The sequence below is a fragment of the Eurypyga helias genome, unplaced genomic scaffold, assembly GCF_000690775.1.
Source record: "Eurypyga helias isolate BGI_N326 unplaced genomic scaffold, ASM69077v1 scaffold47132, whole genome shotgun sequence".
NCBI lineage: Eukaryota > Metazoa > Chordata > Aves > Eurypygiformes > Eurypygidae > Eurypyga > Eurypyga helias.
In genome coordinates, this window is record NW_010234892.1 from 1 (window position 1) to 14,282 (window position 14,282).

The 14,282-nt window shown below is 42.0% G+C and overlaps 1 protein-coding gene across 1 annotated transcript; it reads left to right on the top strand.

Moving 5' to 3' along the window:
* Positions 1 to 3,305: 3,305 nt before the first annotated feature.
* On the top strand, positions 3,306 to 12,077 carry TPH1 (tryptophan hydroxylase 1). The gene is made up of 10 exons (XM_010146585.1): positions 3,306 to 3,422; positions 4,364 to 4,560; positions 5,952 to 6,042; positions 6,719 to 6,786; positions 8,294 to 8,490; positions 8,945 to 9,080; positions 9,588 to 9,714; positions 10,818 to 10,913; positions 11,471 to 11,604; positions 11,903 to 12,077. The coding sequence occupies exons 1-10, from the start codon at positions 3,306 to 3,308 to the stop codon at positions 12,075 to 12,077; spliced, it is 1,338 nt and encodes a 445-aa protein (XP_010144887.1).
* Positions 12,078 to 14,282: the final 2,205 nt, after the last annotated feature.

Consider the following 14,282-nt stretch of genomic DNA (forward strand, 5'->3'; position numbering starts at 1 on the left):
GCTGCGGGCTGGGCTCGGGGCTGACCCGCCCGGGGGGTGGGGAGGGGGGACAGGCTGGGTTTAGGGGAAAAATGGTGCTTTCCCAAGTTGCGGCTCCGCCGCCTCGCTGTTGCGGTTCTCGGAGCAGTGGTTCTGGGGGGAAAAGGGGAGTTTTCTGGTCCCGGTAATTGTCCCGAGATGATGCTCTGGCATCGGTGGGAGCGCTCAGCGTTGCTGGGATTGGGGTGGGACTGCTTTGTGCCGTTGGGATTGGGATAGGACTGATTTGTGCTGCTGTTTCTGGGCAGAAGGGGGAAAAAAAGGTGGTAAAATTTAAATGCCAGCAAGTGAAATGAAGGTAGAACAACAGTGACTTCGAATGCGTCACGGCTTAGGAGACACGGTGTGATATAGCCCAGAAAAATCCACTCCTGAATTATTTCAAGTTGCAGTGGGGATATGCTCAGGGAAGACATCAGAGAAGATCAGATGAAATCAGCGTTTGTGTTGGCTGCAGTTACTGCGCAGTTTATAAAGTCAGTAAGATTCCTTGTGAGAACAAGAACATTGACTGTAATGGAGTAAAGTTTCACAAAATACTCTTTTGCCGTATCCCTCAGATCTTTAGAAGCCAAATAAACTGTTCAGCACAGCTTTTGGTTTGGTGTCTGAGAAGTAAATCTAAGGAAGACCTTTGCTGTGGCTGAAAAATTTCCCTGTAATGTGACATCTAAGTCGTGGTCACTCATAAGATCGAGTCTTCATCCTTCCCTACTAAGAAGTGTGTCAAAGGGACAGTGAGAAAGTAAGCGGCTCCTTAAAGAGGGAGTAGGATACAACATGCCCGTTGGCACTTTTGTCAGGTACAATTACTGATAGTGTGTATCAAATAACATTTTTTTAAAAGATGTTTTGGTCTTTAATTTATGACTCAAAAATGTAATTTCCTTTGGACGAGTATGGATAATTTTAAATCTTGGCTATCCATTCATATAAATGATTAAAGCACAAAATATGCACCCTCAAATATCTATCTCACAAAAAATGTTCTTTGGGGAGGGGGAGGAAGGGAAGGTAATGGATGTGGGCTCCAAAAGGAGCAGTCTTTAACCCGAAGACACCTAGCGATCTATCTAAGGGCTTTAGAATATCCCTGTGTTTGTATACTTTCATTAAGGCTTGAGTCAGGTTGATGGCAAATCACTTAATGAGTTGCATCATTAATAACAAGCATCAATGCAATATTAATTTCTCACTCACCCTCCAAAAAGCTCAAATGTGTTACCATGCAAAGGAAGAGTGTCAGATGTGATTAGAGCTCGGTTACTGATACAGAAGAAAATGAAAATGAGGGTGCAGCTGTTAGAGGAGGGGGATTGTTTTTGCATTGCCATTTCCTCTTGTCTTGCACCAAAGTGGTTGCTACATTAATGCAGACCTGTTTTCAGTCCATTTTGTTAACTGAAAGCAAAAGATTAATGTTGGTTTAAGGTTAAAGATGTGTGGTGTGTGTTTAGCACTGTAGGCACCTGAATTTCTCTTCTGCAACTACTTCAAATTCCTAAGTTAGAGGTAATTTTCCAATTTAATGTAAGAACAGAGTGTTTTGTTGTATTTTCTTTGCTGGTCTCTTAAGTATATTACTTTATAAATGTTGTCACCTGATCCTAAATGCAATGATAGTTGAACTAGCAAAATACAAAATAAGAACATAAACACATGTAGTTTGTCCTAGCTGTGCACCTTATAATGTTGCATGCAACTATGCCAAATCTCATAAGCTGATCTTGTCTTAAGTCAGTGATCCCGAATGTGGAATCAAGCCAACGTGCTGCGTATAAGCCGTATATGTAAAACAGCCCAAAGGCTTTTGCCTTCAGAGACCACCATCTAACTCTACCTGTAATGGAGACTTCTCTGCATCCGGCTGCTTCTGCAGCAGTACCATCTGAGTAGGAATTGGCTTGCACAAACGGCCATCTCTGCACTTGAGGAAACAACCAATAACTCATATGTGATTGTGGAATTTATTAGCTTTTTCCTTTCTGCTGGGAGTACCCTTGCTCAGTGCCTTTTCCTGACTCTTGTGATCCTGATGGGGAGCTTGCTGAAGCGACCTGTGAAACCTGCAGGCTGCTCAACAGAACTGGCGTTGGGCCCTGTCACCCACCAGCAGAGAATTTGGTGCCTGGACTCGGTGGAGATCAGTGGCTTTGGATTAGAAACAGTGTGATGGTCTGGCCCTCTCGTCCAGGCTCATCATATACTGACAACTTGTTAGCGGTGGGGACCCAGTCAGAAATCCAGATATTGCTGTTAGCATCAGTGGGCTTGGAACAAGACCTCTTCCTTGGGATACAGCCTCTGTACCCCAAAGAGCTCCCATCTCGTAACCTGGTGAAACCTTTCTCAGAATAGCATCATAGGTCTGCCTTGTTGTAAACCGCTTCATTCAAAGTGAAACGAAATTAATTATTTTGTTAGGCAGATTTCCTTTTTAATCTGAAAGGGAACGTTTTGGAAAAAGATAGGTAAAATCTGGGGATTTTTTTAATTTTTGAAGTTACCTATCATAGCTAGAAGTAGTTAGGTGTTCAGCTGCATTTTGAATGCATTTTTGTTTTCGCCCTTTCCTCTCCTGGAAGTGTCACCAGAGAGTCATATTTTTAAAAGCTGTGTCAAATAAAAAAATAATTCCAAATAACAGTAATGTGTCTTCATTGTTCCTCTCCTCTTCCTCACTGGCTCCTTCAGAAACCTCACCTTTTTTGTTTGTTTTTGCAAGGTTTGCAGACATAGGAGAGACAGCCTCTGCTTCTAAGCATTATGTTTTTTTCTTTACTTTTCATATTCCTCATTATTAATAGTTTCTATATTATGTCTTTTTATGGCCTGGCTACATGTAGTTTCGATTATTCCCTTTACCAATGTTCATCAAATTTGCTAACAAGTGTTTTGTCCAACTTACTATTTCTGCTGACATCTTGTAAGTCCCCTCCACCCTGAAATCCCAATACTAATTATAAACTATACTTTGAAAACATTTTCTGCATCCTAGAAAATGACTGAAGATGTCTATAAAATCATTCAAGTGAAACAAAGAAACCTCAGTGTTTCGTGCTCAGCTCTCAGAGGCTGTGTGCCTAGCTTAATGCCTGGTTTTGGGTAGTGATTTAACTGGCACCTTTCGTTCTGTGGTTGATCAGTCAAAGCATAATATTACCCCAAGACAAACTGAAATGTAAAACTACACTTCTTGCACTACTAGCCACTAAAAAAAAAATATATTGTTTTCTTGCGTTTAGTTAAATAAGTCAAATTACATGATGATTGAAGATAATAAAGAGAATGAAGACCATGCATCTGAAAGAGGAAGAACAGCCATCATTTTTTCCTTGAAGAATGAAGTTGGAGGACTTGTGAAAGCATTAAAACTCTTTCAGGTATGCAATAATCACACTGCTACAGCAGCTCTGTATTTTTAAATTGTAAGGATAGTTCTGAAACAAACTGGAATTAATTCCCAACCTGGCTTGCACTTTGTACCTACAATTACACACCAAGTCAAATTTATGCCTCAGAAATTAGATCCTGGCTAGCTAAAAATACAAAATGTACCATCTGCACTTAGTAAAGACTGAGAGAGTTTTGCCTTTTCCCCTCAGGAAAAGAGGATTGGCATTCGTGATTTCTACTGCCCGTGGCAGGTAGATGCTTGGGGTGCTGACCCCCGCTGGGTTGAGTCCCGTGCCCTCGCCACCCTGCGTAGCCAGACGAAGGGTGCCCAGGAACTGCCGTTGGACAACCGCACTCCTTCAGGGGCTGGGCAGGTGTTGTGCAGGGAATAGGCACAGTGCCGCTGTGCCCCGTCGCTTGGCCCTGCATGTCTTAGGGTTTTCTCTGTGTTCCTGATATAATACATATGATTAAATAACTTTTCAGATAAAAGTGAAATATATGCCTTGAAAACTAGTGCTTTTACATCCCCTGCTTGCTTGTGAGATAATTATATGCTGACTTGATTGGCATTTTGGTGAATTTCCCCAGACCCGGTTGCTGATCAGCTTCCTATGGGAGGGATGAAAGGAAAAGGTCTATGAATTTAAGCCTCCTTTCTGTGCTTCTTGAATGAAAATGAAATTGAAAGAACACAGGTTGTCTTTCATTTTCTTCTGAACAGGAGGCTTTTTAAAATCAAACCATCCAACCCCACCCTTCCGCTCCAATAAGCAAACTGCTATCAAGAGATCCAATTAACTAAAGTAGCTTTGCAAAGGTGATGAATAGTCTATGCCAACAGAATATTAGTTTGAAAACCAAATTTTAGGTTTTAGTCATTTGGTTTTAGTTGATCTGTTTGAAAACACTACTTCTTATAAAACAGGAGAAGCATGTAAATCTGGTACACATTGAGTCACGGAAGTCCAAGAGACGAAATTCGGAGTTTGAGATCTTTGTGGACTGTGACAGTAACAGGGAACAACTGAGTGAGATCTTCCAGCTTTTGAAATCCCATGTCAGCGTTGTCTCTATGAACCCGACAGAACATTTCAATGTCCAGGAAGATGGTAAGTACAAAAAGCAGCTCAGATGAAAACATACTTCTCAATGTGTTGGTTTGAAACCTTTTTATGGTGTCCCCATCTGCATTTGTGTAGCATTTTCAGTCAGTACATACCAAGTTTATGCTGCTGTGTTGTGAGTGAGCAGGACTGCGTTGGCTGGCATCACCTTGGAATACAGGCTGTTTCAACCTGGTGCACATTGTGTGTCCATTTTCCGTGCTCCTGCCCCTGCCCAGTACAGCACATCTGGCATCAGTGGGAGTCCGTGCACCCGCGCAGGCAAAGGCAGGTCGGCATGTAGGCTGAGTCTGAATGCAGGGCTTGGCTGGGGACTGTACACCATGGTGACAGAGGTACGATGCTGACAGACACCAGTTCAGACACCGGTGAGAGTGGGAGATGGATTCTGCAATTTCCTTACGTAGCTCTTGAGTAAAAATTCGTTTTCAACTGCTGCCCTTCCTAACTGATTACTTACATTAGTGTGAAAGAGGTGCCTTTAGCTTTAGGATGCTTCAGATCCTGTTTACCTTTGCTTGGTGTTAAAGAGATGCCTAAAATTCAGGGCAGTGGGAAGTCAGTTCCGTGTATTTCTCAGCCACAGGCTGATAGGTAGGGGAAGGTGACATCTGGTGTCTCTTGGGTGAAAATAACTTACTTTAGCCCTAAGTCAGGGAATTTTCAATCTAAACCCTCTCCCTTGTCTTTTTTAAGAATGCTGAAGAGCATTGGGGTAGAAAACCAGTGTATTAACTTGTCTGCCAAGAGCTCTGTTATAAACCCTCTTGGGCTATAAAAAAAATAGAAGAAAAAAGTAGTCAGTAGCAAAACTGTAATGAAGCATGTCTCCAAGTCTGCAGGGCTGAAATTGTCTCCTCTTCCTCCGTAAACTCCTCAACAAAGCCGAATGCTTCTGGGGTACTAACCACACAGCAACATTTATTTCCCCGTGGTCGGTAGAGCAGGATAGGAAGGCTCAAACCTGGTCCCTCTCTGCAGGGACCACAGGTGAATCGCTTCTCTGCTCCTCTGCACCCTTTGTAGCCTAGAAGCTTCACGCAGCACTGTGCACCAGGAGGCCTTGTCTCAGTGAGAGCCTCCAGCTCATACTCCAACAGTAGTAACAGTGAGGGCCACAGCAAACCCCTGTTAACTGTTTCCTCCCCTGGACGCTTCGGAGTCGGCTGTGCTCTGTGGGCAGACTGTGGCAGTGACAGAGGAGGAAGTGTGAGCTGTAGGCTGGTGCCAGATAGGCAGTGGGCTCCCTTGTCTTATTCATGACCCTTTTAATTTATAGATTTCGCTTGTAACCGCTGTAGCCATACTTGAAAGTAGCGTCTCCTCCCTCCGTATGCTTGGTGTTATTAATAACCTTGTGGATTCCATGCGTCCCCTAGACATGGATAGTGTTCCCTGGTTTCCGAAGAAGATCTCTGATTTGGATAAGTGTGCAAACCGAGTGCTGATGTACGGGTCCGATTTGGATGCTGACCATCCAGTAAGTATTTTTCCCCCCTGTGCCCAATCCTTAGTGAAAATGATCTTTGTGGAGCTTACTGGAAAACACTGCAGCTTTTTCTCCTCCCTCTGCTTCCCCTCGGTGACACCTCTGTGGGTCTGAGCACCTTCTCTTGGGGGTTTCATGTCGTCTTCCTAGTTCAGGCAAGGCTGTCGCTGAATTTGGTTCCTGACCCTTTCTGCAAGGCTTACTCGTGCGAGGACTCTGGGTCTGGGCCCTGAGCGGTCGCATACAACTTAAAAAAAAATAGCTCTTGTGAGGCAGTCTTGGTTCCTCTTTCTCTTTTCCTTACTATAATTGGAGCAAACAAATTGGTATATGGGCAGTGCAAATGGGCAATTTGTTCTGTAATTTAGAATAATCAAGCAAGTAACAAAGTTTGTATGAATACCGATATGACTAAATGAATCCTTGTCTGCTGAATCTATATTTGTGTGCACAAAACCGCTGATCCTTCTTTTGAATTGGATTATTTGCTCAGTTCACAGTTATTAAACATTTCATACTGCAGCCATGAGGTTCCTGACCTGTCCTCTCATTCTTACACAGCATGCTTTTATATATCCCAACGGAAGAAATTTCAAGTGTCTTGTTTAAAATTAATTTATTTACTACAGCTTGGAAACTCATTATTTTTTCTCCTCTCCCCTGCCAGGGTTTCAAAGACAATGTCTATCGCAAGAGGCGAAAGTATTTTGCAGACCTGGCTATGAACTACAAACAGTAAGCTTGGTTTCTTCCAGAGAAGGCCTTCTGAGGGTCTGGAAAATAGCAGAGTGATCTGGCAGAAGCTCACCTTCCCTGGGCTCAGATCTCACTGAGACATGCTTGGCTTAGGAATCAGAACTGGAGGAGTAAAACAAAGGGAGATGTAAGACAAGATTAAAAGGTAGATCTAGGCCATCTTACAGCTCCCTGGGGCCTCTGATCAGCCTGAGGCCATGGTTGCTTGACCATTGTGGCATCTGCAGCAGTGCTGATCCTCAGGCGGGCAGTGATGCCAGCATGGGCTTCCTGCAGCGTGGTGCATCTGGACTCTGCGGTCCCTGCCCCTTCTCTGGAAATGGGTGCCACAAAGGAAGAGGGTGAACAAACGCCTCTTGCACAGCTGCCTGTGCCAGGATATAGTGACTAGGGCAGACTGGTCTGCTTTGCGAAGGAGAAGGAAGGGAGACGGAACCCAATATATAGCCCGTTGACCACTGAGCGTAAACTTACTGGGCAAATGTTTACACTTTAGTTTTCTTTCCTGGTTCAAGCTAGTGCATGTGATGTGTAGATAAGAAATTTTCTGTGAAAAGAAAACTTGAAGAGCTTCTGTCTTTAGAGATGCTGACTGGGGGAGGGAGCTCTTAAAGCAGTAAGAGTTTCATAGCCCAGTGCTGTAAACTCTTTCTAAACATGATTTTCATGTTGCTGTTGCCGGCTTGAATTTAGATGCCAAGTTCTTCAGTTCAAAATGACCTAGAAATGGTGGGTGTCTAGGGCTCTGTTCCACTGTGTATTAATGCAACTGATTATCACAGCAGAGAGCTGGTAACAGTGTGTTGTTAACAGAGATGCCCTTGGGAAAGCATCTGCCGTGCTGGCTACCTGGCTGGCAGTGGCAGCCAAGTGTAACGCTTCCATTGCTTTCAGTGGGCTTTATGTCACACCCTTCCTGTAATCCACTTTAATCAAGATCCTGAGGGCTAAATAGGAGACAGGGACTACAATTAATATGTTCAGACAGATGCTTGCCTCCTCTGCATAGTATGATTTACCTAATGTGTATATTTAGCTGCTTCCAAGCAATATGTTGTTAATTTAGGGAATTCTCTTTTTCTAAAACAAATCAAAAAGGTAATGGGAAGGAATTGCAGACAGGGAAGTTCAACAGGAAAAAAGCGTGTGTTCTCAGCTCCTAAAGCTGTAAAGGTTACACAGGTATTTTAAATGTTATGCTCAGCATTAAACACCTAAGAAACTGTTTACAGAACCGAAGCTTTCAGGCTCCAGCACGGTCAATGAAAAGATTCCTGTCAGTTGATTTAGGTGGAAAAGAGACCAAGCCCGTAGACTAAAAGCTTTCCAGGGCATAGACCAGATCTCGCTGTGTATTTGACAGCACCTAATGCACCGTGACCAGGTGTCACAGCCCTGTAGATGTTAAATAATAATAGTAGGTAAATAAGTCATCCGTTATTAGCCATTTACTGAGGAATTCCTTTTCTTCCTCTTGTCCTTGTAGTGGTGACCCAATTCCCAGGATTGAATTCACTGAGGAGGAGATCAAGACTTGGGGGACTGTGTACCGAGAGCTTAACAAGCTTTACCCAACTCACGCCTGCAGAGAGTACCTTAAAAACTTACCCTTGCTCACCAAATACTGTGGATACAGGGAAGACAATATTCCCCAGCTGGAAGATGTATCCCGCTTCCTGAAAGGTAACCTGCTAATTTTCTTACACAGAGAGGAACTGAGGTCCATTGCAAGTCACACTGCTGTTTTGTGGGCAAGAAAAAGCATCCTTGCTCACTTTTGCGTGTTTTCATTCTGGTCCTTTAAGAGGCCTTTTGGCTCTCTGTTTTAATGTCTGGGATATAGACAGACAGTGACATTTGAGGGGCAATGCTGCCTCTGAAGACACTGTTAGAATTGGCTGAAGAGATGCCCAGTTGTATTGTGTTGACTCTAGGCGTGAAATCATAGGAAATCAAATGACAGGGAGGTAGGGACGTTTTTACTAAATGTTGGTCATTCTCAAGCTTAGGCCTAATTTTCCCATGTGCTCTTGAGCCAAGCTACTGCTGTGGCCTTTACCCTAGGTGTAGCAAGAAAGGGGACAACATTGTGCAGTTCTATGTTAAACTAACGTGCAATTCCTCTGTTCCTTTTCAGAGCGCACAGGTTTTACCATTCGCCCTGTTGCTGGATATCTGTCGCCCAGAGACTTCTTGGCAGGATTAGCATTCAGAGTTTTTCACTGCACTCAATATGTTAGACACAGCTCGGACCCTCTCTATACACCAGAGCCGTGAGTTGTTTAATCCTGGGGTAGAGTTTGGGAGAGACAGTTTTGAATCTCGCTGCTCAGAGCCAAACTACTTAAAAGCTGTTCAAGAACACTAGGAAGAAGGCTTATTTTTCATGTGCTGAAGACAGCCTTCACACTGAATCTAATGAAGCTTTAGCTTGCTCAAGTGCCACCTTCATAGGTACAAGATTTTCAAAAGTAGAGCATGTTATCGGAGAGCTCTTACTGATATCATTGTGCGCAGAGTTACTTTAATGCTCAGTTGCATTATAAATATGGAGCTCAGATCTTAATTTGAGATAGCTTCATTTGAAAATCTGAGTTTATGTACTTATGTAGAGCTGGTATGACCTGCCCAGTTGCTTTCAGCTAAACATGATTGACATTTTTCTGTCTTTTGGATATTAAACAGTTTAACGTGAGACATGATATCTGTTCAGTGGTTCTGCTTTTTCACTGTACAACAAAGACCGATCATGAGTTTTCTTGTTTTGTTTCTTTTCCCAGCGATACCTGCCATGAGCTCCTCGGCCATGTCCCTCTTTTGGCTGAACCCAGCTTTGCTCAGTTCTCCCAGGAAATTGGTCTTGCATCACTTGGGGCATCAGATGAGGCTGTCCAAAAACTGGCAACAGTGAGTGTTTCAGTGCCTGGTGATCCCTCTGAAAGCTTTGTGCTTCACTAGGCTGAAGCACAAATCCACTTCATCAAATAAATTTGGAGCTTTATATCAGTGTTAGCCACACCAGCCGCTAGACCTATGCATTTCACTGGTTCTTGGCTTTTAGAGCATATAATGGTGTATAGGGAAAAAATACATTTTAAGGTTGATATGGTTGGTATTTTTCTTTGCTTGGCTCAAGAAAGGGTGCAACTTCTGGTGGTAGATCACTTGTTCCAGACTGAAATTCTATGGTCAGTTCTTTCAAAACAAAATCTTTTTACTTTTGGGAACATGATTCAATGATTTTAAAAGTAATCTGTTTCCTTTAATGTGTAGAGTGAATTGAAAGTGTTTTCATTGGATGTGGTGAGCCCTAGCATTAGATAACATTCAGCCAAGAAACTCAATTAATGTAAATTAATCTTGTTTTCTAGATATCACTTTGGATGCTTTGGCAAAAATATTTTAAGATGAAAATTAAATTTAGATGAAAAGTAATTGACCCCAGTTATGAAAGAACTGGTTTGCCGGTACTTTTGATTTCCCACTACCATCACCTGGTGCAGCTAGTGGTAAAATTTCTACTACCGTCGGTAGGACCAGAGTTAAACCATCTATGAAAATAGTGTTCCTCCCCACATACCTGCAGAAAACCTGAAATCCAGCAAACGAAACATCTTTAATTTTACAGGACACTAAGAAAATGAGAAAAAACTCTGGTGGGTTGATGTTTGCACTCACAGAGATCCTGTCTATACAGTGTTTCTCTTAAGCTGAAGCTGTCATGTCGTGACAGTATTTCTCAACAAAGATTTACATCTCCATGTTCCTACTGACATTGACAGCTTCCAGCCTAGCTGGGTGAGATAGGGTATCAGTCTTTGTTACGAGAAACATGCAGTCCTGTGGTTCTTCACCCTTCCATTCTGGCTTCCCTCCTCTTCGAAGCCCTGAGAAGGATAACCAAGTGATGATTGTCAGACATTTGCAACTGTTTGACGCCACCTGCCAATAGAAATGCCCCCACCTTGTTCACCACAGCCTGAATTATTTTACTCCTTTCTCTGTTTCAGTGCTATTTCTTCACTGTAGAATTTGGCTTGTGCAAGCAAGAGGGACAGCTGCGAGTTTATGGGGCTGGCTTGCTCTCTTCAATTAGTGAGCTCAAGGTAAGAATATCTCACTGCTTATTTGCCTCCTCTTAGTTTGTACCTGATTACTGTTGTCACTGTTTTACCCTGGTTTTTTATGAAGTATAATTTGAAAAATCTTTCTTTTGAAAACTCCAAGATACCTCCTAGGCTTTAAGCACATTCACTGTGGCAGTAATTACTGGACAGTCTGCTTTTGTATATATGCTGAGTGGCTCCCATGTCTTTGCAGGAAGCATTAGATGACTCTTATTTCTTAACGTTAGGTTCCAAGTAACTATTTTCAGAATAAAGCTCTGCTGTTTTAACCAGATTCTGAAAATATTGCTCTTGTTTACACGTGAGCCCTGTCTCTCGTGTAAGGAATTTCTATTTTGACACATATTGGCAGAATATGACGGTTCAGAGTTACTCTGTTTGCTAAGCTGTTGATCTGCAGATAAAATTTTTAAGGAGCAATCCACTAAATATAATCTTACTTAATCTTTTCCTTCACTCTACTTGATGTCCTCTTCCTCGTGGATTCTTTGTGTGGTGATGTTCCTCTGACACATGATAACACATTCTGGTACCAGCACTCGCTGTCTGGCAGTGCCAACGTCAAGCCTTTTGATCCAAAGGTCACCTGCAAGCAAGAATGCCTCATTACAACTTTCCAGGAGGTTTACTTTGTTTCTGAAAGTTTTGAAGAAGCAAAGGAAAAGATGAGGTACAGATTTTCTTTCCTGGTTTATAAAAGCAGGTTTGATTTCATGCATCTATAGTAGCAGCACCAAACCCTTTCATTCTTATCACAGATTTACAATTCTTTCATGGGGTTGGAAAGCAGAGATTAGTATTTGCTTGGTCTATCTTGTACTGAGTGGGAAGGATGGTGAACTGTGTAACGATTACAACTATTTTTAAAGAAAGTAAGTAGTTTTGAAAATTGGTTACCGGTACTGACTGCATACAGAGGATCTATTGGTGCTTTGTTTATAACTCCCTCTCTCTTTTTACCTCAATAGAGAGTTTGCAAAAACCATCAAGCGCCCATTTGGAGTGAAGTACAATCCATATACTCAAAGCGTGCAGATCCTGAAAGACACCAAGAGCATTGCCATTGTGGTGAATGAGCTACGTCATGAGCTGGACATTGTCAGCGATGCCCTCAGCAAGATGGGCAAGCAGCTGGAAGTTTAATAGCCCTGTGGCACTGTGATGCTCTCAGCAACGCTTTCCTCTTTTCCCTACCGATTTCTTTCTAGGCATATAATGTGTTGTGCAGAACTCTCTCCTTTACAAACGGAAGAGTGAATGGCCCATAAGGATAATCACTTTATCTTGTTTCTCTGTGTGAAGTCCCATACAGAATGTAACCCTCCATCCCCCTTTGGATAAAAAAGGCCTGGAGTTGCCTTTGAGAAGCTAGTGTGGGGGAGTAGAGAAATCGCTAGACTGAAGCAAAAGTGGGTCTGTGGATCAAGGCTGGGATCAGTGCTGCAGAGGGTGGCTTGTGAGGCAATAAAGGAATAATTCACCACAGGGAAATGTCCATTTTGCTACTAATTTTACAGCACTGCAGACGTCATAGCATAGGAGCTGTAGTAATCAGTGCTTCTAAGTCTGTGCTACTGAGTTTAAAACTAGAATGATTACAACACAGGCATGAGGACACAAATAGCTGGAGGTTCACCATGATAAAAATTAGAGTTGAATTTTGCCTTCAGAGGGTTCATTCTTGCCCCCCAAAGTTGCAAATGTGCTGTATGGCATGCTTCTAGTATAAAGCAAAGATACAGAGTTGTTGCATGAAATCCTAATCCTGTTTATTTTAAGAGATTGCTGTTGGATCAGGGATTCAGGATTTTTGTTGCTGTCCTTGATATTACACCTGAGGGAAGACCTTTCCTTACAGAAATATGATTGCCTTTTCCCTGATTGAATTAATTTAGCAAAAAATATTGCAGACCATCAGGTACTGACAGCACAAAGCCTAAAACCATTTCCAAATGACAATTTAATATTCTAAATAGTTCTAAAATAACACCAAAGTTTAAAACAACAAAGTTCATAGTCTAGTCTGGCTTTTTGTAAGATTAAATATCGTAATCATTGCTTGGTCTCTTTATTAAGCTGCATAAAGATACTTTTTGTTTCTTCTTTACTAGGCCTGAACACCTTCATTCCCTGTCAAGCAAATGATAAGAGGGAGGCCCAAGCTCCAACTAGTTTCAGGCATCCTGCACAGCCACACAGAGCTGTGCTGGCTGCTGTTTCTGTCGGCCCTGCCCGTGAAACGAGTATGTGTACGGGATATGGCACGTTGGAAGGGAAGATCTGCGATGTGCAGGGTGTATGTAATAGCATGTTACGCACAGATCCTTCATAGGTAGAGCTTATCAGGAAATCCAGAATTTTCAGCTGTGAAGGTCGCTGGAAAATTGGACTGAAATCTTAAATACAGCGGAGATACTAGTCCAGGGTTTTGAGAACTGGAAAGGTCTTTCAAAAAAGAAAGTCAGTTGGAGTTTCATGTGCTTTCTAGCAGGCCACATGTGCTCTCTAAGCAATCACTGACCCTATCTTTCCAAATACATTCACTGTTTAAATCTAGTCTAGATAATTTTTTCTGACTATTAACTCACCATTACTTTTTTTTAAAGAACATTTAGGATGTAGGAATGAGGTCTACAATATTTAAGGCTCACATTACACTTTAAAATATATTTTAGGAGATTTGTCTTTCTAAAGAACGAACCTTCTTTAAGTAAGGGAGGATTTATTTTGTCTGCTTTTGTGATAACAGTTAATATTCAGCTGCATTTAAAAAAAAAAAGTGGGATTATTATGTTGTTGAAATACACATAGACCTGTGTTCTATCAAATTGTTGTCTGAACTGTGTATATGTTTCAAGTAGGAAACCTGATAGTTGATAAATTAGCGCCTAATTTCAAATACTTGGGAAAACAGCAATTGTATCTTTGTTTGCACTTGTGTAGCAGAAAATGAAGTAAGCTGCTAAAAGTAATACAGATAAGATACATTTCCATGGCATTAGCAACCTGTATGTCTGGCTTGACACATCCAAACCTTCTGGCTCAGTAGAATAGTAATAATTTAAGTATTTTAAACTATTGTGGAGACTTTAAATGTCAATGAAATAAATGACTTGTTGATAATTAGAACAAAAAAGCCTTTACGTCAGCACGGTAGCAATAAACACAGAGCACTCCTCACTTCTGACGAAGGGTTTATGTGTTTTATACCATGATTTAGGTACTTCAGGCGTGTGACTGAATTCCATGTGTTTATTGGAGGAGTAACTTGTTTTCCCCTTGTTTCTTAACGGCTTAGTCTTTAATTCGTGTGGGAAGGGGTGAGCAGGTCTAGGGAGGGGATTCTGC

Excerpts from the sequence above, each read along its gene's own strand:
- TPH1 (XM_010146585.1), top strand. The coding sequence starts at position 3,306 with ATGATTGAAGATAATAAAGAGAATGAAGACCATGCATCTGAAAGAGGA. Across the intron at positions 6,043-6,718 it reads ATTTGGATGCTGACCATCCA|GGTTTCAAAGACAATGTCTA; the intron begins GTAAGTATTTTT and ends CTCCCCTGCCAG. Across the intron at positions 11,605-11,902 it reads GAAGCAAAGGAAAAGATGAG|AGAGTTTGCAAAAACCATCA; the intron begins GTACAGATTTTC and ends TTACCTCAATAG.